Source organism: Arctopsyche grandis, chromosome 13, assembly GCF_051622035.1.
Source record: "Arctopsyche grandis isolate Sample6627 chromosome 13, ASM5162203v2, whole genome shotgun sequence".
In the NCBI taxonomy this organism is placed as follows: domain Eukaryota; kingdom Metazoa; phylum Arthropoda; class Insecta; order Trichoptera; family Hydropsychidae; genus Arctopsyche; species Arctopsyche grandis.
Window position 1 is genome coordinate 27,601,956 of NC_135367.1, and position 27,991 is coordinate 27,629,946.

Sequence of the window (27,991 nt, forward strand, 5' to 3'; positions counted from 1 at the left end):
GTGGCATTGCAATGCATGCCGGGTTCAGCTAGTAAGTAAATAAAAAAAATAAAATTTAATGTAAAAATATATTTATTTTAGTACAATAGACTCAACTTAACAAAATATCAAACACAGTCTTGTTAAATAAAAAATAAGATAACAACAACATCATTAATACTGAAATCATTCGACTACTACAACGAAATAACTAGCTTAGTATACATATGTATATTATTAATAATATCAGTCAAATTGAAATGGAAATATTAATGCAATGAACATTCATCACCTGAAATTTAATAAAAACAATACAAGGCATTGTTAAAAGGATTGCATAAAATATTTAGAACAATTTCGAGGTGAATTTTAGCATAATGAATATGTTTAATGGAATGTGTTGATACCTAAACCTGAGTCTATAGTTCTAGTGAGTCCAGCTAGACCGGCTGCGGGTATCCCGAAGGATGCGATTCCGATTGGAAGCGTTTGCGGAATAGGGAAAGCAACCGGTGTCCGAATCCCGACTGGGAACGGTTGGGGTACTGGTATGCCGATCTGAAACATTTGAAAGAAATCGTCATTTAAGAGGGCTGTACACCCGAAACCTTAATTTTGTTACCGTTCCTTTCTTCGATATATATATTGAGTGTATGTATATATTGAGTGAATGCGACAATATATATCAATATATATATTGAGTGAATGCGACAGTTGCGCTTCGACCAGATAAAACGTATTTTAAATTGACAAAATCGAGGTTTCGTATTCTACTATTTTCTCCTCCAAAACTGGACCAATTTTTAAAAAAATTTCATCATCGGTATGAGAAAGATACTTTCTGTGCATCTATCGGCGTATTTTTTTAAAAATCGACCGTTAAATAAGCACGCTGGACTCGTTTCGTGGGTGTAAAAAAGAGGCGATTTTATAGATTTTTGGCGGCTCCTAGCTCCTTTAAAAAATAATTAATCAAAAAAATAAAACGATAGATGCACCCCAATGGTGGATATCCATAGCATATTAAAAAATAATTTCTCTAGTGCCATAATTGAGGAAGGGAGAAGTATAGTACGTTTGTATGGACAAGGTGCTGCTGTCCAGCCCTCTTAATAAGTCTACCAAAATCACTGCCTATCGTACCCAAAACTTGGCGGAGGTTCGTTCTGGATAACCTCCATCCAATTAACCCCAAACACTTTCCTCTCCCATCTCACTCAGTAGCTTTTCAAACTCTCTTGGGTACCATTTTAGTAGCACTTTACTTATCCACACTTCTAGCCTCATACATATGTATATTAAACGTTTTGCATTTAAGGCTCTATTAATAATTAATAAATATATATAGGAAAGATTTTCGAACATGCTGAATGTGTGGTTGTTAAAAAACATGCATGGTACGTAGCGTGTGTGGGGTGCATGTCGATGCGTGTATGAGAGCACTTGCCGTAAGGCTTGCCCGACGTTCAGACGTTCAAATAAACACCGTTTGACCAAATCCACGTGTATCATTTGGAACACCTCGCAGCCTGAACCTACATACATATGTATATGTATATAAGCCAGCAGTATGGCTCAATGGTTGCGTTTATGTTTAGCACCAAGAGATTATTGGGTTCGATGCCGGGCTAATATTTAATACTGCTGGTTGAACTAGGATATTTGTGACTCCAAGTCGATCGTTTCTTATCAGAGTTTGCCAATTTCATCTGATCATTGTTGAAACGGTTCCTCAAAAATTGACAAAAAAAACCATCCTACCTGCTGTCACAAATCTTATATTTGTAATGTATGTACAATTTGTAATAAAATATGTAAAATTTGTAAAAAAATATGTACATTAACAAAAAAAATAATCGTTAATTTCGTATTCTTCAGCTTCTCGAAATACAGTAATCTATGTAATAAAACTGCTGCATTGTTTGTCTAGCAAGGTCTTTTGGGGTCTTCCTGTCAAGCCTTCCTGGTATATATCTATGTAAAATAAATAAATACATAATACATACATACCAGATCAATGCTTAGTAATTAGAAACCTAGTCTAAAATTAGACTTTCGGAGCCTTTCGACTTTCGGAGATAATAGTCCTTTCTTTATTTGACAAAAACTTAAATTTTCAAAGGTTAGATACACAGAGTGATACGTGGCACGTGTTTTTTTTTTAAAGTTTTGCATATGCAAGAAAAACTAGCACGCCCAATCTATGCCAACGCGATCCTTGGCCAAGTTCACCCCTTGGAGTCTTTTCGTTGATATTTTATCATAGCTTGTCGAATAAGATCTAACAAGATCGAACGAATTAACAAAGACATGAAGATATGCCCATCACAGTTGGAAACCACGAGCGCGTCCCATACTGTACTTTTCAGTATGTTCTAAACGTTTGTCCATTCCTATCTATGTAAGTATCCTCTAAGATATGTACATGTATAAGTTAGCTGAAATGAATCATTATAATGTGCATGTATAAGTTAACTGAAATGAACACTACCTATATGTACATACATTCTACAGTTAAATTCATCAGTTTTGTTATTCCTATTCGGATTAGCCGTGGATTCAAATCTTGGAGTCAAAAGATTTATTCAATTTTATCGACATCTATTACTGCTGGCAAGATCTGGATGGTAATTAAATCCAGATCTACCGTTTCGTATAAATTTTGCAAATTTATCTAACTTAATCGTTGTTACAGTTCCTTTAAAATCAGCATCCTCTCTCTCACAAATTTCGCTAGTCCAAATTTATTAATTGTCGCAAGCATACATATACATACTTGTGGTTTGCAGTTAATATCTTTATACACACATTGTATAATGTGTTTGTATATGTACACATTTAGCCGATTCCGTGACAACTGGCTAAGGACCTTTCACTCAACGGCGTTACGCGCACAATATTTCAATCACGCGACAAATGGCTCACAACGATTATTTTGACAAGTCTGCGGTCTAGTTTGTAGAACCGGTAGTTCCAAAGGCTTGTTTTCGGTCAAATACTGATACCACCAGTATTGGTATTTTTGGTAATGCCCGTGAGCCAGTTGTCACGTGAGTGAAATTTCGTGCGCGTAACGCCGTTGAGTGAAAGGTTCGTGAGCCTGTTTTCGTGACATCCATTTAACCATAGTGCCGAAAGTCTACCCAAAATACTGCACTAAGTGTCATTCTATTGATAGAACTGCCTGGACAAAATCTACTTGCTCCCCTTTCCATCCCTTGACCTCTGGAAACTTGTAAAGAACACAACTGTTTATATTGAGAAGAGTTTGATCGTAGAAGCTTGAGCTGGGTTGTAGGCTGCGTATGCACATATACTCAGCCCATGTTTGATTGTGCATATAAATATAACCAATAGATGAGCTCAAGTTACCACGAACGAGTTGTAGCCTTCTTTTTTTGATTCATGTGAAGTATTTTACCTGTCTGACCACTGGCACTGCCACGGGTTGCGGCACTGCGACTGGGAACGGTCTATCAACCGCAACAGTATATGGCCTATCCACTGGAACCTGGAAGTGGTGGGGTACTGGTACTGCGAAGGGTCGATCTACTCGAATAGCGACGGGTACCTGCAAGGCAGGGTACCCAAAACAATAAAAACATCTTAAAATTCATTAATACACAAAATCATCTTCAAAAATCCTCCGAGTTTAATACTAGCTAAGCCTAATTCTAAAGACATTCCACTAAATCAAACCAATACTGGCCTCGTGTAAATAGGCATTCTGAAGCATGCTGGATTTAGAGCAGAATAGAGTAGTATTTAGCATATAATGCTTTGAACAGAGTGGTCACAGGTTCAAATCCCACAGGTTTGTGACCTTGGATTTGTAACTCCGGGTTGATCGTTTCCTATCGGAGTTTATCTGATTTTCATTCAAACGGTTCCAAAAATTGGCAACTTTACCCATTTTCCCGCAAAATCTCGAGCTTTCAGCAAATTTTAATTTCGCTGAAGTGTATAAAATGCTGCAAATTTACATATTTTACCATAAATGTCTCTGTAGATGTTAATTGATTTATAATATTTACTGAATTTCACTGAATTGTTTAAAATGCTGCAAATTTATAAATTTGACAATAGATATCTCTGTGGATATTAATTGATATGTATTTATGTACTTTGTATAATACTAATAATATTTGTATCAAATGTACAATGTTTCTGGTAAGTGTTAGGCCTTTCGGGTACAAATTAAAGATAAAAATAAAAATAAAAAATCACACGAGGCCAATATTGGTATGGTTTAGCTTTAGTGGAATGTCTTAACAATTGGCCTCATGTAAATGCAGCATAATCATAAGATGTATTTAGTATGTATGCTTAAAGATGGCCACTGAATTGTAACAACGCTAACAAGCATGTTGTCAAAAAGTATTAAGTTTGAATTGTTTTAGTATTCTTTGATTTAAAATTACTTATTGTAATGGTAAAACTCGGTTTTTAACAAGCTTATGCTCGCGATCGTTGTACCGAGTCACCATCTTAAAGAAGAATTAGTTTAATTTTAGTATGCTTAAGAAGAATAAGATCTGAGTAATCGGAGGTGGATTCTTCCTGGTATTCCAATGATCTTGACCAGAAATGAAAGATAGCACACTAAATATATGGAAAGAAGAATGGCAGAAATATAAGGTTCAATTGGCAATAAAGGGGAACTAAAATAGAAAATTAAAATAGATATTGTTACGTACACCACCGAGTAAGTGCAATCGGATTAGGCCGAGTAGCATCTCAGATACTGTGTGACCGTTATAATTGGTTTCAAGGATTATCTCCAGACTAAATGCAAGTAGCCTAAACGATGGCCACCGAATTGGCGTAGTAAGCGGCACCCGGTCCCTTCTCAGAAGTGACCGATAGCGTGGGACTGAGTGTCGTGAGAATACATATCCGGGTACATGCCTAAACAATGGGGAAGTAACCGGACGTCGAAGATGCCCTGAGCGACCTGTCCCTTTATAAGGAGGTACTAAGACCATATCAAGACATTCTGGATATTTCATATCGGAGCACTGGCAGTGCGTGTATCTCCTTAATCATCAATAAATGCTGTGAAACGACTTTGTTCTTTTACTTGGATCTTCCACCCAGCTCTACGCAACAATATCTATAAAATTATGCATAGGTCAGTGACTCTATGACTATGTATGGCAGAAATTGATAGATTTGGTAGATTTCAGAAGCTGCAGAAAATAAGCTATATTGAAAGAACCTCGCTGAAAGGAAGAAGGAAACTGAAACGTCGTTACTTGAATTAAACTTTTGACAATACTTTCAAATCAAAACATTATATGGTACATACATATGTATGATTTGCAGTCTAAGCATTATTTGAATAAGCACAGATTTGAATAAAAAGTATTTTCCTCCAAATTGATATTTTTAAATCCCCATTCAATTGTTTCTAATATATAATAAATTTGAAAAGCAAAAAACATAATTTTTATGTTTTTTTTATAATAATTTGATAAAAATTTCAATGGAAAATATGTAACATATTAATCCAATTATAATCGATCTGAAAACAACAAAAATATCCTTCAAGAACTCTATATATTGCACTTCGAACCGTATATGCCAAGTAGAATTTATTAAAAATTGACTTCATAGAAATTGTATGAACTTTTTAACAGTTCCAAAAACACATATTCTATCTCAAATTACATCAAACGAATCACATGGCTACCGATCGTGTTGCATACAAGATTAATTAATCTGATATATGTATATTAATGAATGTAGATTTGATAATAAGACTTGATAATACTTATCAATTTATAATCAACAAGCAATTACTTGAACCGGTACAGGAATATGTCTCTCGATTGGAACCGGATATGGTTGAGGTATAGGGATTCCAATGTGTCTTGTTATGGTCGTGTGATAGTCCTGGCCAATTATTGCTTGATGTCCTGCTATCCCAACATTCCCAATCGTGCCTACAGATGCTGTCCTCCTCAGCAAGTGCTTCTCAAAGCCGGCTGATGCGAACGTGGCCAGAAACAGTACACAAATCTGGAACATTTCAGATATGAAATTAGTTGATATTTCAATTTATAATACTGAAGATTAACATTCAAGATAAAGTACAGTAATGCATATATAAAAGTTTTAGTTTATGATCACATACAAGTACGTACATTTGTTTGAATGCAATATCTACAGATAAATTTTCTTATCTATAATCCATAAATCTAATTATAAATTAAACTGTAATGCTTCATATTGAAATCAAGATTTCATTATAAATGTGTTATGTATTTATAATGCGATAATAATAGAATACATTATATTAGGCGTTTCATATTTACGTATCTGTAATATGAATGCTGATGATTTATGTAGTTGATAATTTAAATTTAAAAATGTACATATGTTTATTTTTTTAATAAATTAGATTTGATATTTGATTATTTAATTGCGTGATAAGACTAATAGAAAGTATACTGTTTGTATGTAATATAACTGTATTTTCTTTATATGTATAACATTAATCTTGTATTGTTATAATTAGATATTTAATATATACATAAATAATATATTGTTGTCGGGATACAATATTGTGCATATTAAAAAGGTTGTGGCTATTTGCAGGTACTATATCTGCGAATTATTGGCTATTTGCAGGTACTATATCTGCGATAGGCGCAAAGCCTTCTGCGCATGCGCGTGAACTTATAATCCGATTATAATTTCTTACATTTAATGTATGCTAGACTTGTTTAATCAATCGTTCATTATACATGAGGTAAATAAATTTCGCACGTTATTATAATAGATTTATATCATTTAGCTAGTTCGCGGGTTGTACTTGTATGTAGGTATTATACGTTGTATATGATAATAATATTAACTAATTTGGATTATATTTTTTAATCTACTTCACATTACGAGTTCAAACTAAATTTTAAAAGGTTTAAAACAAAATTTTAACAATTCACACGCTGACAGTGACAGTTCACGCGCATGCGCAGAAGGCTTTACGCCTGTCGCAGATATAGTACCTGCAAAAAGCCACAACCTATTTAAAAAGATTCTGACTTACATAATTAGTATATACATATGTATAGTTCTTAAATATGAAATAACTAGTTTAGAATTTGTATTCTTTGATTATTTTAATTGTTGTTCAATTGTAGTTAGTTTGAGTGTAACATCTAACCAATATTTATTGGAACGAACTTCATATATGGATATATAATTTTAATGAAATTAAATTTAACTACTCACAATAGTCTTCATCGTTAACGAAGTTGAATAAAACTCAATCAAACACACACTACAAAAAAATTAATGAAAAATTGAAACTGTCACTTATTCGATACAGACTTAAGTAGTTGTCTTGTTTGCTAACTATTCTCGTCGCGTTCAAACTTAGAGTTCCGGATTCATGTCTTTATATATGAATGTTGGTTCGAAACTAGAGTCCCCTCTCTGATTCTAGAACATTACATGTGGTTTGTTTCGTAAATATTCTACCCATGGTGGAGGAATTAACAAGTTTCATTTGTTGAAGTCGAGCCTTACCATCTATTCAAGTTGTTCCTTTTGATTTCTTAATTATCCATCTAGTATTTCAATGTGAAAGGATTTTGATTTAAAATAAAACATTGATTATATAAAGTTCTTAAAAATAATATTGTATTTTTCAATAAATCAAACAAAATAATCAAAATAATTAATGTATGTAATGTAATAATTGAAATATGTATTATGATTTTGTATAGCAATAATATAATATGTCACCATCCTTATGAGATGATGCAATTCTGCTGATATAATGCTGGAAAACTTTCTGGTTGCGTAAAAACAACTTTAGAAGACGTTGATATGTTACAATTCATCCAGTTTTCACACTATTGCGCAATAAAAGATGGTTTTAATCACTCTCGTGTCACTGGGTTTATATATTAACTAGTGTTTTGCCCGATGAAATATCACCAAATGTGTCGATTCTGTATTTGATCACACGCGGTCATATTTTTTATTTCAAATACCTTTTAAATATATTTATATTTTATTGTTTGCTGTATGGCTAACTGTATCGAAGGCTTTCTCATAATCTAAGGAGTGCCGGACCCCTATGGGGGGCTGTTGGCTGCAATATATAAGAACGCCACAGCTTCGGTTAAATTTTTTTCAGGTACAGATAGATTTAGCATAGGAAAAGGAGTAAGGCAAGGAGACACCATGTCTCCTAAACTATTCAATGCGGTGCTTGAGGGTGTGTTCAGGAACTTGGAATGGGACACAGCTGGAGTAAGGATCAACGGTCGCTTCTTGAGTCACCTTCAGTTCGCAGACGATATAGTTTTAATAGCTGGTAATCTAGCTGACCTACTTAACAGACTAACACAGCTGGACGGGGAAAGTAGAAAAGTAGGATTAAAAATTAACGTAGATAAGACCAAACTAATGTTCAATAGTTATTGCATGCTTGATAGCAACCCATTAGATGATAAACCAGTAGAAGTAGTAAATAATTATTTATATTTAGGATGGAGTGCATTTGGTCGAATGAATGCTGTTTTTAAATCAAAAATGCCACTCTACCTGAAGAAAAAGATCTTCGATCAATGCGTTTTGCCAGTGATAACGCATGGATGTGAAACTTGGACACTGAACGTCAAGATGCTACACAAAATCCAATGCACTCAAAGAAGTATGGAACGCCGTATCCTTGGCATAACGAGGAAAGACAGGAAGCGGGACACTTGGGTGAGAAGCATAACAAGGGTAGCGGACATAGTGGATAGAGTAAAGAGATTGAAATGGCAATGGGTGGGTCACGTGGCTAGAAGAATGAACGAAATGTGGACAAAAGAACTGCTTGAATGGTACCCGAGAGAATGCAAAAGGGTAAAAGGAAGGCCGCAGAGAAGATGAGTGGACGAAATTAGGAAAATGTGTGGGGCGAGGTGGATGAGAGTTGCGCAAAACAGAGACGAGTGGAAGCGTGTTGGAGAAGCCTTCATCCAGCAGTGGATGGCGAATGGCTGTAAATGATGATGATTTAATTGTTTAATATGAAAAAAACATGTACACATGATTTTTATGAGGTCGCACCTGCCATATGTACAAATGTGTGAAGCACACACAGTCGACCGCATATAAAGGCAGCCAAAAGAAATGAGTATCTAAAAAAATAAATTACTTAAAAAATACGAAACAAGTAATTTTTAAAATGCATTTAGGATGTCTTGTTGTATACTTAGCAGGTATAGCTTCGGTTCGTAGTTAGAGCAAGGTATTTTATGTTTTATTGTGATTGCGACTGCCAGATGTATTTCTTCAAAGATGTTGAATATTGCTTGGTCATAGAAAGAACAATGTCTTAGATGTGGAATTGGGGGTACAACCACTATATTTTCATAAATGAACTTGTAAACGTCCAGTCTCTCTTGTTGTCTAGTCGTGTTCAGAATTGAACGTTTTATAGCTAATGTAATTTAATTTATAGGCGCGAGAACGTATTAATATAAAATATTTGAATGCGTGCATTACACACTCGTTGATCCAACCCGTTCACCCATACGAAATGACGAACGTGTGTGTGTGTTTTCGTATACGCTCCCGTCTCTGACGTCACCCATCGCTCGGCCTGACGTCGCACATATCAAACGCTCCCCCCCCCACTTCCCCACTTCCCAGCGTCTCCTTGACTCTGATTGGCTGTGCACCTCTGTGACTCTGATTGGCTGTGTCTCCACGCGTCTACCACATATGTACATACGCACATCGCGTCCACTTTTATATTTATTATAAATTCTTAAGGGTGAAAACAAACAAAGAGGTAACCAGCATGTGCTTGTTTTTTTAAATAGTTTTTCACATGCAAAAACAACAAGTTTAACAGTGATCGATAACGGTAATTCCCATATTGGAAGAAATGTAGAAAATACTTTTTGAAACAATAATATCGTACGAGTTTTAGAATGACATGAACAGACGCCTATCACAGCTGTAGTCTACCTTCACGTTCCGTGCCGCACTTTTGAGTGTGTTCTTATCATAAAACTACCATTAAAATGATTCATTATTAAAATTTTAATACAAGAACTTGCGTGTTTGCCTAGTATTGTGATTGTAATTAAAACCCATATTTAGATATATTTTATTTTACGTTTTTAAGTTATTTTAGATTTGATTATAAGAATAGATAATATATGTATATATACAATATATAACTTCAACTTATTTTTTTTTCTTTCGCGATAGCAAGTGTGCCAGTTTATATACAGTATAATTAAAACTAATTTTAATGTGCTTTCTTCAGCATTGGAAATAAACCGATATTACGTTGTACATTTAATATATGTATGTACATAATATTATAAATTTTACAGTTCTGATTGAGTATTTTTGATTAAACGTATACTATTATGAAATGGGTTCACATTCTTGTTGAGACGACAAGTCAACGTTCAGACCACTTTTCCTCTCATTGTATGCAGTCTTTCCAGTTGTTTTCCACAATATATCATCACGCCATAGAACAACAACTGCACATATCTTGGATAAGTTGTGTATCATGTATAAGGTCGATAACATCACCTTTTGAATCGAATGATCGATTCAAAAAGTGTTGTATTTACAATATTCACTCGTAAAATATTACAAGGTGGACTTTCTATAATTGAAATATTCAGCACAGATTAAGTGATATCTGGTTACATATACATACATATGTAGATACATACGAGCATTGCATTGCATTTTGTATGCACAGTTTGGTCCAAAACTGGATCTTAGCACATTGAAATTATTATAATCGCAATTTTGCAAGCATAAATTGCACCATAAACTGGTAGTTAGTCGTAGCGAAAGTTTTAGCAGTTTTATATCTCAATTCAATCAGTTCATTCGTCGCACCTTTGAGCCCTTTTCATTTAAATGGTATTTCAAATACGGCTCCATTTTTACTTTATCTATGTACGTAGTAACAATACATGAAGTTTTGTGATCATGCAAAAATTCGCACTCGAGACTTTGACTGATTCAAACTCAGAATCGATCACTAATCACGTTTTCATGATCTAGAAAAAATGTGTTTGTCTGTGTGTCAGTGGATTTTTGGGGATTTTTTGAACACCGTTAGTCCTATCGAAATGAAAATTAGTATCGGTTACTGAAATTCTTATCCATACGACGTAAATTTATTTCGAATTTTTAAGATGACCAGAAATGGTACCTCCCCTTATTGGTGTCCTCTTTTTTTTTAAACCACTAATCAAATCGGATTGAAATTTTTTTACCTGTAATATAAATTATAAATTTTATAATCTAATATTTTTTTGAATATTTTTATCCGAACCGGCAGTAGTACTTTTACTCTAGAGAATCGAGGTTTTTTATGTTTTTCTCAGAAACCTTTTGGTTTATTGAAATGAAATTTCATATCTAGAAGTTTAAGTATAATAAAAAGTTATGTATAAAATTTTGTAAGCATTCATCAACCGGAAGTGGCAGTTTACTCTTGTTCGATTTTTCTTCCACTTCTTTTTTCGACCCTTTAAACATGGCTGTGCTTTACAAAAAAATTCAAGTAATCATTATATGATTTTGATCTTTTGAATTATTTTTATTTTCTTGATATTTAATGTGTATAATATTTAAAGTGATTTTAAGTAATAAAAAATTTTTGAACAAAATCCGACGTAGAACTTTTGTCTCACTCTATGTATATTTGCGTTCAATTTGTATCGAAAGTGCTCTCATAACCGGTATGTGTGAACGTGAATGAATGTTTAATTATTGAATTTTGTTTTGTAACCTTCTTATATTCTGGAAATATATAGATATATGTATGTAGGCATGGGTTGGTCATTTCCGATTTTTTTAATTTGTAATAAATACATAATAAGTAGTAAAAATGCATTGCTTTTAATGATATGATAAACTTCATTAATAGCTCAATTTGGCCAAAAGTATTGTATAATCACATACGAATATGGACTTATCACCTTTAAGGATGCGATATTCGTATGTAATTATACTTATAGCGTTTCATAATGATTGAAAGAGCTATCCAAAGTTTCACTTCCACGCGGAAAAACTCATCCAGTCTATCCGTAAGTGCTCACAAACAAGATTAAGTATGTCCACTGTCTCTAATCAGATCTAGTTTCGCAAAGGAAACTGTTTGCACGTCCATTTTCTCGCGGGAAAAATGCTTCCGGTCTGTATATAAAGACGTCCAGTCTGTAAAATGTACTTCAGTGTGTTTCAATACTTAGTGCTAAAGACAGCATTCTCGGAAACCTATCTTAGAAGACGATGGACAGATTTTTAGTGGTGAGCATTCAGAATAATTTCACACATTAAGATGTTATAAATAGAATTCTTAAGTATTACATCTTTTTTTTTTAAATACGACAGTCGTTTCTCAATTTTGACTGAAGTTCTACTATGAAAACTTCGGTCATTTTGTATCCAAAAGTTATCTCAGTAAAACATCCTCAATATACATATGTATGTACATATATACCTATAGACAAAAAATATTTTCATCAACTTGGCTTATAAAGATAACTTAAAATTTGCAAATTTCTAAAGACTTTCTTGAAATAAGTGTAAGAATTGATCTTCAAGTTGGTTCGCTAATTTTTGGTAACTTAAATAAACTTTTTCTGAAGATGCCTGGGATATAAAGTCGTTACCAAGATAGCGATGAGTTTCATTTCATTATTATAATATTTTCGACTTTATATTCAGTCATATTACCTCTGTAGAATAGAAGTAATTTCATTGTAGAATGAACTCCAAAATTTTTTTTTAATTGAAGTAACTAAAACAGACACTTATGTACTTTTCAGGTCGTCTTCGCATTAATTACCACAACAAACTGCCACCAATATAATCCAGAGTACAACCACGGGAAGAGGTCTTTATCAAACTCCTACTACGAGCCCCCAAACTATGGCCACATTCCACTATCATCATACGGTCACGAAGAATCATATCCACGGCTTCAGACTGGATTTACACCCATCTTAAATCCAACATCCGGTATCCACGATGACTTCAGACCAATATACGGCAACACTCCACAATTCAATCAGCACTACGCTTCTGGTTCCAGTCATCTCTTAGGTGCAGGACTAAATCCAAACCTGCTCACTTCGACCCTACCAGCAACTCAATCCAAGCACACAGTGTCCACAGTCAACAACCACGTGCCATTCACAGTACCTCAACCTGTCCCAGTGACCATCAACAGGCACATTCCTGTGCCGATTCATGTAGGAGTGCCAGTCGATGTACCCAGACCAGTCCAGGTGGCTGTTCCGCAAGCGGTTCCAGTCGACGTACCTAGAGCTGTTCATATAGCAATTCCAAGACCTGTAGCTGTTCCAATTCAGCAAAGGATCCCCGTACAAGTAAACCAACCAGTAGGAATTCCATTCCCACAACCGATACCCATAAACATTCCACAACCAGTGGCTATTCCTCAACAAGTTGCATTCCAACAAGCCTTGCCTTTCAATATACAGCAAATTCCCGTGCAACAGCTGGGTCTAGGATTTGGACAAGGAATCGGAATAGGACAAGGAATCGGAGTAGGGCAAGGACAAGGAATCGGACTAGGACAAGGAATTGGACTAGGACAAGGACTGGGACTAGGATTAGGAGTTCCGATAAATTTTGGAAACATTGGAGGTGTATCACCCAATAGTATTTCATCGTTGATTCCTACAATTTTGCAAGCATTGCAAGGACTTCAAACCAACACTTTCAATCAGCAAAAATCTACATAATCAAAATTATATAATTGTTAATTAATTAATTAATTGAATGATATTTGTTATAATCATTTCGAACATCTTTAACTGTTAAATATTCAGTATTATTAATTTATATTGTTTATTTGTTATTTTGTTAATATTATACATATACATATGTAGATATACCTTGTTGATATTGAATTTATTAAACCAATGAATAAGTTAATTGATTCTTTCACTCGATTGTTCGGATCTTCAAAACATTAAGTATGTACATAAATCTATGTGCAAAAAGATTTTATTTTATTTTTTTATTTTAATGTTATTATAAATCAATTAATCATGCACACTCGCCTAACAGGTTGCTCCAAAGTGACGAGTGTGCTAAACAGATTCTAGAAAAAATGTGTTTGTCTGTGTGTCAGTGTGTCAACCGAAGAAAAATTATATGATTATATGAAAAATTATATATAATACATGAAAAAATACATAAAAAGAAGGAAAAAATATATAGACTACATGACATAAAAATTCTAACAAGTAATAGAAATATAACAGCCAAGTCAACAATTAACAATTAAAATTGTCAACTATTAACTGCTCTAGTTGGTCGCAACCCCCGTAACCGAGGAAGCGGTGCAGCAAATGAAGAGTGATATGACAAATGGAGGCCTCGGGGAATGGGAGAATTAAAATATGCCACAGTTCTTGCCAGAGGAATATAAAATAGGGGACGATGGTGGGTCCAGATCAAACTGTCTGGAGCATGAAGGTCCATCTCCGCCAGAATAGACTGACATGAGATAAAACCTCTAAATATTGAAAACAAGAACTTGATGAGGGCAACGTTCCCCCTGTGTTCAAGAGAAGTGTAGCTGATCGTACCCATGGCAAATCTGGAAGGAAATACATAAATATGAGTAAATCCCATATTGCTCCTTATAATGAAGCCAGAGAAAGCAAAGAAAGGAGTTTTGGCTGAAGAACTCCAGATCATAGAGGCGTCCTCCATGACACTTCTCAAAATAGCATTGTGCAGTAGCCTCATAACAATGGTATTAGGGAAATGTCGGGAATTGCGATAAACAAACCCTAGCATCCTTGAAGCAGAGCAACACAGTAATTGGAGAACCTTAGGTCACTCTGAAAAGCAACCCCAACATCAACAGTAGATTCAACCCAATTCAAGACGAAATGATCAACGGATTAATTATGACTTTATTAAATGAATGTCGGAAAAAGAGGTAGAAATCTGTGAATATTTTCAGACTTGAGTGGATGCAATACAAATTCATTTCAATTTCATCTAATCTATAATTTGGAAAGAGACTTTGTATGTATGTATGTATCCTTGGTCGTCGTCGTCGTCGTCGTCTTCGTCGTCCGTAGATCGGTGACGTCATCGAACACGTGATTCGATTTTTTTTTTTTCGATCCATGGGCGCCGATTTGTTTTTTTCGTTTCAATGGATTCACCCCCGCGGGGGCGCAAGGCGAGTAGCTTCATGGGGCCCCGCCAGGGGCGCCACAAGGGGCGCAGCCCCGTGGGGCCCCGAAGGGGGCCCGGAGGGCGCAGCCTCATGGGGCGCAGCCCCATGGGGCTCAAAAGGGGGCGCAGCTTTATGGGGCACAGCTTTATTGGCCGCAGCCTTATGGGGCGCAACCTTATGGGGCGCAGCCTTATGGGGCGCTGTCTTATGGGGCGCAGCCTTAGGGGCGCAGCCTTATGGGGCGCCGCCTTATGGGGCGCCGCCTTATGGGGCGCCGCCTTATGGAGCTTAGCCACATGGGGCCCCGAAGGGGGCGCAAGGGGGCGCAGCCTCACGGGGCGCAGCCCCATGGGGCCCCAAAGGGGGCGCAGCCTCATGGGGCGTAGCCTTATGGGGCGCTGTCTTATGGGGCGCAGTCTTATGGGGCGCAGTCTTATGGGGCGCAGTCTTATGGGGCGCAGTCTTATGGGGCGCCGCCTTATGGAGCTTAGCCACATGCGGCCCCGAAGGGGGCGCAGCCTCATGGGGCGCAGCCCCATGGGGCCCCAAAGGGGGCGCAGCCCCATGGGGCCCCAAAGGGGGTGCAGCCTCATGGGGCCCCGAAGGGGGTGCAGCCTCATTGGGCACAAAGGGGGCGCAGCCCCATGGGGCCCCGAAGGGGGCGCAGGGGGGCGCAGCCTCATGGGGTGCCGCCTTATGGGGCGCCGCCTTATGGGGCGCAGCCTTATGGGGCGCTGTCTTATGGGGCGCAGCCTTATGGGGCGCCGCCATATGGGGCGCCGCCTTATGGGGCGCTGCCTTATGGGGCGCCGCCTTATGGGGCGCCGCCTTATGGGGCGCCGCCTTATGGAGCTTAGCCGCATGGGGCCCCGAAGGGGGCGCAAGGGGGCGCAGCCTTATGAGGCGAAGCCCTAAACGGCAACTGATCATGGGGGCGAAGCCCTTGACGGCATTTAATCATGGGGGCGCGGAGGGGCGAAGCCCTAATAGGCATTAACTAAGGGGGGCGAAGCCCTAGGCGGCATTTAATCATGAGGGTGCGGAGGGGCGAAGCCCCAAAAGGCATTAGTTAAGGGGGGCGAAGCCCTAAACGGCATTTAATAATGGGGGCGCGGAGGGGCGAAGCCCTAAAAGGCATTAACTAAGGGGGGCGAAGCCCTAAACGGCATTTAATAATGGGGGCGCGGAGGGGCGAAGCCCTAAAAGGCAACTGATAATGGGGGCGAAGCCCTAGACGGCATTTAATCATGAGGGTGCGGAGGGGCGAAGCCCCAAAAGGCATTAGTTAACCCAAGTATCGTTCGTGTCGTGATCGTGTACAGACGTTGATTACGTGTGTGGCGATTTGGACAACGAAATTGTAACAATTAAAAAATTAAAAATAAATTTGTAATATATAATTATGTGTACGTTCTAAGTGTATAATAATGGCATCAGAACGCATAAGTGAAGTAATAACAATTGAAAAAAAAATTATGGACATTTTGACCACAAAAACTAACAGTATATCAAATGACAATAAGACATTTTTAATTACATCAGTAAAAAAATTAGTTGAATATATTTGTGAAAATGAAAATAATGATAAGGAACAATTTTTGGATGTAATATGTGAATTAAGAAGTGAATTTAAAAATTTGAAAAACAATATACAAAAAGACATAAATATAATAAAAACCAACAGTGAATTAAACATTTTAAAAAGTGTAAATAAGAGTGAAAATAGTTATGCAAATGCACTTAAGAAGAATAATAAAGACATAACAATAATTGTTCCGAAAAAAATCCAAGAAACGGACAAAACAAAGGAGGAATGCAAAAGTTTAATAAAACCAAAGGAACTAAAAATAGGAATACAAGGGGTTAAAAAAATCGGTAAAGGGGGCATTGCTGTAACGTGTAACAGTGCACAGGATAGTATTAAATTAATAAAAGAAGTAGAAAATAAATTAGGGGAGAATTATAATGTTAAAAGAGGGGAATTAAAAAATCCCAAAATTAAAATTGTAGATATGTCGGAGGAACTTACAAGTGAACAGTTGGCTGAGTGTTTGATGAATCAAAATCAAGAAGTTATAAATGATGGTGAACTGAAGGTGTTAAAAATATGGAAAAGTAGAAAAAATAATAAATATAATGCGATAGTGGAAGTAGATTGCAATACATTTAAAAGATTTATTGAAGATGGAAAAGTAAATATAAATTGGGATAGATGTAGGGTTTTTGAAGAAATTAATATTCTAAGATGTCTAAATTGTTACGGATTTAATCACAAAGCGGTGGATTGTAGAAACAAGGTGACATGTGCGAAATGTGGAGAAGAAGGGCACAAAAGCGAGGGATGTAACAATAAAATAATAAAATGTAATAATTGCTTTAAAAGTAATAATAAATTAAAATTAAATTTGAACACAAATCACGGACCGTTGGACACTAAGTGCAGTGTATATAAAAGAAATATAGAATTAATGAGAAATAGAATTAAGTATAATAATATATAGCAACCACCAAAAGGTATCGGTATAAATGTACAAAGTTTTTTTGCTCACAAGGATGAGGTTTGGAGTTTAACTGTAAGTCAAAAACCATTATTTATAGGTTTAAGTGAAACGCATGTAACTAGTGATTTTGAAGATTTTGAGCTGAATATAGATGGATATTGTGTTTTGAGATGTGACTCTAATTCTAGACATACGGGTGGGGTACTATTGTATTTAAGGGATGATTTAAGTTACGGTAATGTAATAGTTAATAAGGTTGATGGTGAGTTTTGGACAATTGGTGTGGATCTGCTTGTGAATGGAGTTACTGTGTTTTTGCTAGTAATTTACCGCTCTCCGAATGGTAGAAGTGGAAGATTTCTTAAATTTTTAGAAGAATTGAGTGAAAGAAGTATAGATGTGAGTAAAAATATAATTATGTTTGGGGACTGGAATTTTAATTGGTTACAGACAGAAGAATTTTATGTAAAAAAGTTGAGAAATTGGGTAAATGAATTGGGTTTTAAACAAAAAGTGACGGAAGCAACGAGAGTGAATAATTTATCAAGCTCTCTCATTGATTTGGTTATAACAAATATAATGGATCTGCGGTGTGAGGTGAAAGATGTACCGAGAATAGGAGACCATTCTATTGTCAACATGTTTTTGGGACAGCGGTTTAGTAACGGAGGACTTAAAAATATGCAGGTGACTGAAAGAGAAAACATTGATTATCAATTGATGAATGAATTGTTAAAGGAGTGTGTATGGGGAAAGGATGGTGATAGTGTGAATGAAATGTGGGAGATAATGTATCGTAATATAACATATTCTAAAAGTAAATGCGTAAAAACCACAAGAATCATGCATAAGCATAAGCTGAAACCTTGGTTTACCAAGGAAGTAAAGGAAAGCTTAGTTGATAAGAATGTTAGTTATAAAAGATATAAAATTATTAAGGCTATGGATGGAATCCAATTAGAAAAGGCTTGGTTAGAGTATAAAAGAAAGAGGAATAAATGTGTGAATGTTTTACGTAATGCGAAGAGGGATTGGCATGAAAGAAATATTGATGGTGCAAAAAAAGATCCCACAAAAATGTGGCGAATAATTAAAACTTTGATTTCCGGGGGAAAAAATGTTTCTTTGAATGAATTAGAAGTCGAGGGAGTAGTATATAATGATAAAGAGGATATGGTTGAAAGATTGAATGAGTTTTACATCAATAGTGTGAATGATATAGTTAATTCAATACAAACAAGGCATAATAGTGTGAATGATGATATTAATTTGGGTTTAAATAAGTTTGAAAGGTTTAAATTAGTGGAAATGGAGGGATTAAATGGTGTATTGAAGGGCATGAAATCAGTTTCTAGTATGGATGGATTGACTCTAGATATTTTAATCAACACTTGGGACATGGTTGGACCTCAGTTACTGAAATTAATAAATGAATCGTTAGAAGTGGGATCCGTCCCGGATGCATGGAAGGTGTCTACTATTGTACCGGTACCAAAGGTTACGGGCACACATAAAGCCAGTGAAATGAGGCCCATCAATATGTTACCAATTGTTGAGAAGATGCTGGAGGAAATCGTTATGATTCAATTGAAAGAGTTCATTAGTATAAATGATTGTTTGGTTGTGGAACAGTCTGGATTTAGAGTGAAACATTCAACAGAAACTGCTATCCAATTGGTGGTTTCTGATTGGATGGAGACGATGGATGAATCTAGCATGGTTGTTGGAGCAGTTTTTCTAGATTTTAAGCGAGCGTTCGAGACAGTAGATAGGAATATTTTATTACAAAAATTATATAAGTTAGGAATAAATGGTATAGTATTAAAGTGGCTTCAATCATACTTAAATAATAGAAGGCAAAGAGTAAAAATTGATAAGGTGTTATCCTCTGAATTTGTAACACCTCATGGAGTGCCGCAAGGGTCCAAATTGGGACCCTTATTATTTATATTATATATAAACGATATTGTTAAGGTAATTAAGATGTGTAAAATACATTTGTTTGCAGATGATACATTGATATATATAATTGGAAAGAATGTTGATGTAATGTCTGAGATTTTAAATATAGAATTAAATTATGTGAATGACTGGTTGTGTGAAAATAAATTAAAGTTGAATGTGAATAAAACAAAAATGATGTGGTTGAATGGTAAAAATAAAAATATATTGAATGAAATTAGAATTGATGATAAGTTAATTGAAAAAGTTGAAAATATAAAATACTTAGGTGTATACATAGATTCAGGACTAAATTTTAAAATGCACGCTGACTATATAATAAAAAAAATGGCTAGAAAAGTTGGTGTATTATGTAGATTAAGAAATATTTTAAGTAAAAAAAGTAAAATTTTAGTGTTTAATTCAATTGTCTTGCCACATGTGGTTTATTGTGCCACTGTGCTTAATTTGTTTAGTGGCCAAGATTTAGAAAAAATGCAAAAAATACAGAATAAAGCTATGAGAGCTATTTTGAATGTGAGTAGATTTAAGAGTATTGGAAGTATGTTAGATGAATTAGGATGGATGAGTATTAGAATTAGTCTAAATATTAGTACATTGTCTTTTGTTTATAAGTTAGATCATAAGTTATTACCTAAGTATTTTGATGATTATATAATAAGGAATAGAGATAAACATAGTTTTTATACTAGAAATAAGGACAAACTAGTTGTAAGTAGAGTAAGAAAGAATAAGACGGCTGGGGGTGTTTTTCACAGGGGTGTGCTCATGTATAATGCCCTCCCTGAGTGCGTCAGGTCTGCTAAAAACATGGATGCATTCCTGCGAGGTGCGAAGAGACACCTCTGTGAGGGACAGTACATATAAGTTAATTATAAATTTTAGAGTTAAGTATAATAATTAAGATGTATTTTTTTTTAAATTAGCTTGATAGCTAAAATATATATAAATAAATAAATAAATTTGAACCCACGCGGTCAGTTATGAACTTACACGATGTATGCCAGCGCGGTCATTCACGGCATTTTACAATTTTGCGTCGTAAAATAAAGGGATCACTCAGGCCGGCCGTAAAACCTTTCGTTACGCTTGGTTAGATGTTGGTGATGAATTTTAAGAAAGTCACACGAAATTAAATCAGTTCCTTTTGGAGTTTTGAGGGAATAACATCGAGCGCTTTTCGACTTGCAGATATGTCGAAGAGAAAACATACGTAAGTTTTTTATTTTTACATATTTTTTATTTATCTTTATGTTTCTAATACAGTAGGACTTATTGTATAATATGCATAAGAGAAATTGCGTTTATATATCTCATATTCCTGAAAAAAAAAATCAAAAGTCGACGGAGTCGTATATGACTTCTTGGGATAATGACACATATTTTTTTCCAGAGAATGCAATTTTACTACTGCAGAGATACGGGAAGAAATTTATAATTGGGACGAGTCTCAACTTCCGGATTCCACATACATACATATTACCACCCCTGGAAACTGATATTCGGTTAAAGAAAAAAGTAGGGTGGAAATCAATCAACCATTTAGTATAAATATGTATAATAAATATATGGGTGGGGTTGATCAAATGGATAACCATATTTCTAACTATAATATAAGTATTAGAGGGAAAAAATGGTACATGCCTATTCTGTTTTGGAACATCGATGTAGCTGTGAATAACGCTTGGATTCTAAGCAAAAGTTTTGGTTGTAAATTTTATAAATTAGAATTTATCAGACAGGTAACAGAGACGTTGTGCAAGTGTTGTGGTCAAAAACGAAAACAATTGGTCCCATTCAGACCCGGCAAAGTAAATCAAAATCAAAAGGAAGTTGGAAGACATTTGATATTGGTCAAACAGAAAAGGAGAAATTGTGGACACTGTAAAAATAAAACGTTTTCCGCTTGTGGTAACTGTGAAATTCCATTGCATGACAAATGTTTTGTACCGTATCATAATAATTAATTATTTTGTCTTCATGTATTTTGTTTTTACGACTTTTGAACCCAAAATCTCGTTTATGACATTTCTTCTTTTAAAAGGGTGCACCCTTTTTTTTTGTTGACGATGTGTATATGTCACAATATATGTACCTACGTGTGTTATGTTATGCGATTTGAAAATATCATTTTATCGAAGAGATGCGTGTTTGTTATTTTTAAAATTAATTTTATAAATTTCTTAACAATAAAATTACAAATAACCAGTGAGAGAGTATTATAACTGATTATGTGACTCCATTGTGATTTTTGTTTAATTTTAAAAAACATGTTTCATTAGCCCCAAAGGTCGTTCACGACACCACCTTGAAAAAAATTAAAAATGTTGAAAAATCAATTAATTATCCATCCCTATCCTATAAAAAATATTTCCCATGAAATAACCCAAAGATTTTGGAAAATAAACGAAAAAATAGTCCTGGGCACATGGGACATGTGTTTTCACGCGAGCTCTGGGTTCAAATGGGTTAAGGGCGGCGAAGCCCTAAACGGCAGTTAATCATGGGGGCGCGGAGGGGCGAAGCCCTAAAAGGCATTAACTAAGGGGGGCGAAGCCCTAGACGGCAGTTAATCATGGGGGCGCGGAGGGGCGAAGCCCTAAAAGGCAACTGATCATGGGGGCGAAGCCCTAGACGGCATTTAACCATGGGGACGTGGAGGGGCGAAGCCCTTATCGGCAACTGATCATGGGGGCGAAGCCCTAGACGGCAATTAACCATGGGGACGTGGAGGGGCGAAGCCCTAAAAGGCAACTGATCATGGGGGCGAAGCTCTAGACGGCATTTAACCATGGGGACGTGGAGGGGCGAAGCCCTTATCGGCAACTGATCATGGGGGCGAAGCCCTAGACGGCATTTAATCATGAGGGTGCGGAGGGGCGAAGCCCCAAAAGGCATTAGTTAAGGGGGGCGAAGCCCTAAACGGCAGTTAATCATGGGGGCGCGGAGGGGCGAAGCCCTAAAAGGCATTAGCTAAGGGGGGCGAAGCCCTAAACGGCAATTAATCTTGGGGGCGCGGGGGGCGAAGCCTTAAAAGGCATTAACTAGGGGGGGCGAAGCCCTAGACGGCATTTAATCATGGGGGTGCGGAGGGGCGAAGCCCTAAAAGGCATTAACTAAGGGGGGCGAAGCCCTAAACGGCAATTAATCTTGGGGGCGCGGGGGGCGAAGCCCTAAAAGGCATTAACTAAGGGGGGCGAAGCCCTAGACGGCTTTGAATCATGGGGGCGCGGAGGGGCGAAGCCCTAAAAGGCAACTGATCATGGGGGCGAAGCCCTAAACGGCAATTGCTCATGGGGCGTGGAGGGGCGAAGCCCTAGAAGGCAAAGGCTCAGGGGGGTGCCGAGGGCGAAGCCCTAGAAGGCAAAAAAAAAAAATTGATTTTTTTAAATTTTTTTTTGATTTTTTTTTTGAATTTTTTTTTATTTTTTTTTTATTTTTTTTTTAAATTTTTTTTTAAATTTTTTTTTTAAATTTTTAAATTTTTTTTTTTTTTTAATTAATTTAGCTTAGTCATGTTTAAGCGGTTTATATTATAAACACTGAGCGAAGACGGGTAATACAGCTAGTATATAATATATCTAAGAATTCGAATTCAAGCAAAGCTGGCAACAAAAAAAAATACATGCTATTAAGTAGAATTGATATTTTTAAATTTTGTTTGTAAGAAACATGCTTTCACAAGTGTGGTTCAGTTTTATTTTATAACATGTTCACTAGATACATACACTGATAAATTGAATTTTCTCGAAGTATTTTGTCGAGTAATATAGTCATTGGTCGTAGGCAATCGTTTGAAGTGCGTATTGAATATTATTACATGTTTTAGTTTACAGGATTACTTACAGAATCAGTTGATAATTTCAGTAATTCAGGCGAATAAATCAAAATGGGACTTCCAAAGTTGAATACATGCTGTTGCGTTTGTACGCTGAAAACCGGTGCCATAATTGTTGGAATAGTGGATGCGGTAAGACAATCTTCATAATTATGTACTATTAAATTGTTTTATTTGCATTGGTAATTTTTAAACAGATAATATTAAAAAAATAGCTTTCTTAATTAAAATGTAATAGTAATATTTCCGGTCACCGTGATGGGCCCGAATGTGAAACGCCCGAAAACGCAAATATCGGAAGTCAAAGATCGAAAAAGGGTGCGTGGTAAACGGTACATACTCACGTACATACATACATAATTTGCGCGAGCAGGATACAACAGGAACAAGAGGAACAGGCTTTTCCTCCCGTATTAATGTGCGCGCGCAGATCTATTGAAAATTTATTTAATTAATTAACTTTTCTATTGGTGTTTTATATTGTTTATATACATTTAGATAGGTAGATAATTTTTACCTTTTTTCATATTAAACAATTAAATATACATATTAAATTAAATATATAATATTTGAAAAAAATTCGACCGCGTGTGGATAGAACACAGGGCCGTCACATTTCTTTTAATTTTTTTTATTTAATAACTTATGTAATATGCCAACACCCATGCGATGATATTTCATCGGATACAACACTAGTTTATTATACTTACAAGAAACCTCATCTAAATGAATTTATTGAAAAGTGAATCAACTTGTTAGTTATATACATAGGTATAATTATGATATTATGTGTATTTTTATTAAATAATTTATTATGAAAAAACAATTGTACAAAAGTGTGTCTGATATTCAATTGTACAAAAGTGTTCAAATATTTCTGATAATTGTAAACTTCAATTCAAATGTACCAAAATTCACATTTCGTAGACGTGGATTTATGTAATTCATTTGATATAAAATGAGAAAGTGTAAGAACAGTTTTAATATGAGTAGTTTAGTGCAGATGATACAGAACTATACAGATATCAAATCAAATGCTTTTTTTTATAATTTTGATATATGATATATGTAATTCTTATCAAAATCTAATAAATCAAATTCTAATCATGATAGCATCATTGCAACATGTATGTAAATTAAAATGAATATTCAATTACTATTACAGGTATTGGGAATAATAATTATGATCACGTCAATCTCAGTCAGCGTTATATTGAATGATCCTAACACTGACACAGCTGATTTGGGAGACAAACAAACCCTATATAACATGTTTGTGGCTTATTCAGTCTTCAGCACTCTCTACATCATCATGTCCATAATGCTAATCATCGGAGCATCAAAAGTAAGACACTATTTTTTTTATATTTATCTTGTAAATAAATAAATGTGCCGAGTTCTTGGCTGGGTCTCCACCATATGGACTTGGTGTGAATTGTTGTAAATGCAAAATTAAGTATCATTAAGAATAAAATATGTAAATATACATGTATGTACATATTTCCTTTTATTTAATATGGCATGACTGGGTGGAATGGCATATCAAGAAACCTGATTCTCCGAATTCCGTATTACATACATCAAGGTCTATTTTAGGCTTTCACATTGGATTATGTACAAGACTTAGATCTGTCTATTTTAAGTTAGTATATACACACATGTATACATCCACAGAGTTTCGGGAGAATCTACCCCTATTTGTTCTATTCTTATATACATATTTTTATTTGACTATTTGACCTATAATACCACAATGGTTTCAATATTTCAATAAATAAATTGAGCTCTAAATAATGATGTTTATATTGTTCACAGAATAGCCCAAACTGTTTGATTCCGTGGCTGGGTTACGTATTCGTTTACATTATAGTTTATCTTGTCGGTGTTATAATTAACTCTATATCATATTTTTCAATTGGAAATGTCGGTGCAGCTTGCAGCTTCATTATAAGTGGAATTGTGGGAATCAGTAAGTAAAAGCTTTTTTTTATTTTGTATGATATATATCAAATAAAGAATAGCAAAAGTTACATTTTTTTTCTAGGTCTCCAATTTTACTTCTTCCTGGTGGTTTACAGTTTATACAGATTATTGAAGACTCCAGAGATACCTCCCTATCCCGATTTCGCCCGAGGTAGGGAAATGGCATAAATGAGCAATTGAAAATCTCATTATCACATTCATTTCATCTATGTTAATTGTCGTTGTATTGAAATATAACATTTAATAAATCAGAGAATTTTCTAAATAATCTTTATATTTTTACTTTCTTGGTTGTTTTTTTACATTAAAATATGTACTAGCCAAAATGTTCGACATTGTTCCGGATGGTTAAAAATTTTAAACACAAGCTAAAAATGGAAGCGCTTAAAAAAGGGGTTGCCAGACATCCCTATTTGAGCGATCCCTGTCCCGAGTTCAACAGACAAATCCCGAGTCCCGCAATGCCTCTGAAAATCCAGACTTAACAAAATTTGTATATGTACAATTATGTACAATTATGTACATAATATGTATATATGTAAATAGAAATGGTTTAACTTTAAAAATAACATATTTCAATCCATCAAAGTCTTGTCCTTAAACCAAACATGAAAATCGAATTTTCTTCAATTGCAAAATTAACAAAAATTATTTAATATTATTATTTGCAATGTTGACCTTCTATAAGTAGATGTCTGTTTATTAAACAAATGTTTACTGAAGCAAACGAGAGAAAAATTGAGAAATGGACAATATTTTTTAAATAATGTGTTTAAAATTGTAATCCACATCCATTCAATTTTACAATCCATTGCAATTTTCGAAAGAATATTTAGTCTAATAAGTCCAAATGGATAAAGGAGAGAAACAGATTATTGTTAGAAACCGTAGAAGCTGAATTAATGCAATTGTAAAGACTTTAGGAAATTCTTATCAATCAAAGCTGGCGAAAATATTTTGAAACAAGTTAAAAGTTTGGAAAAACTTTTAATAAAACTGTTATGATTGCATATTTTTTTGTATTTAAACCAAAATATAATTCCTGTAATTGTATCTATTATATTTTAATAGCTGTGATTTCTGTCGATTAATTAGTGACTATAGTTTAATTAAATTTACATATGTAATTTAATTAAAAATATGTTTTTCTTAATTTCTTCATTAATTATTAAACTTCTTTTTAATCCCAAATTTGGTGATTTTATATCAAAATCTGTAGGTTTGCAATTTAGTATAAATAGTCAAAATTTTATCATCTTCACAAGATTCTAATATACATATTTACTGCCAAAATGAATTCAATATACATACATATGTGCATATTTATATGAATTTGAACCCAAGCAAATCTGGCTACAAAAACCATCCACAACCTAATTGTGAGTCCATCTAATTATAATACCATGAGAAAGTATACAAAATTCGGGGTTTTTTTAGCAAACGAACAATCCTTATCTAATATATAATTTCGAAAGAGACTTTGTAACTATGTAAGTATGTAATTTTGGTTGATAACATCGAAAACAATCAAAGTTTCTATGACAACGATTCGATATAATTTTTTTTCGATTCAAATGAATTTAATAAAAAACAGATTAATATTTACTATTAGATTCGCCATGTTTATGCTATTTTTAATAGAAATACTGAGCGAAGCCGGGTAAAACAACTAGTCTATGTAATTTTGAAAGCGACTTTGTAACTATGTATGTAAGTATGTAATGTTGGTTGATAGCATCGAAAATAAATCAAAGTTTATATGACGACGATTCGATATTCGATATGTTTAGTATTTCTTAAGTACCTACATATTAAATAGTATTATTTCATTAAAATAAATAAACGAACGTGATAATTTATTTTTAAATTATTTTATATCATTTATGAGCGATTTTGATTTTGGATTATTATTTTCAGGCTAATTGGAATCCCAATACCATACCAATACCATACCATACCAATGTAAAGAGTTTGAACCATTGAAGTTAATGTTCATTCTACCATTCTACTTCAATGGTTTGAACAATGTCACGCCAAAGTGAGAATACTCCCCCAGACACCAAGGGTTTTTATCAATTGTGATATATCTTATCAAATAAAATGATAAGCGATTATATTAATAAAAAAACAAGCTTGCGAATACTTAGTTCAAATTGTTTTGTGGAATGAAACGCGTGGAATCAAGATCATCAATTAAGAGGAAGCGAATTAATCCTTATTCTTAAAGATATATATATATATATATATATATATATATATATATATATATATATATATATATATATATTATTTATCCATTGTATCAATAAAAATATATTTTATTTAATTTATTATTATATTGAAATACATTTCAGTAATTTGATTGAATAAATCGAATAATTTGAAATGGTTTCTTTTAATTCTTATATGTATTTATAATTATATAATATTTTTAAATTTGGATTGAAAAAAAACATGGTTTCACAAATAAAGCGCAGTTTTATTTTATAACCCCTTCATTATCGGATA

The 27,991-nt window shown here is 34.7% G+C and overlaps 2 protein-coding genes across 2 annotated transcripts in view; one reads left to right on the plus strand and one right to left on the minus strand.

The window, feature by feature from the left end:
* LOC143921428 (uncharacterized) overlaps positions 1-27,991 on the minus strand; it is a 339,615-nt gene that overhangs the window by 69,359 nt on the left and 242,265 nt on the right. The gene's annotated exons all lie outside the window — the stretch shown is intronic.
* LOC143921763 (uncharacterized) lies at positions 23,410-26,605 on the plus strand. The gene is made up of 5 exons (XM_077445148.1): positions 23,410-23,461; positions 23,530-23,632; positions 24,666-24,845; positions 25,316-25,469; positions 25,545-26,605. Exons 2-5 carry the CDS (start codon positions 23,552-23,554, stop codon positions 25,649-25,651), a joined length of 522 nt encoding a protein of 173 aa, XP_077301274.1. The 5' UTR covers positions 23,410-23,461; positions 23,530-23,551; the 3' UTR covers positions 25,652-26,605.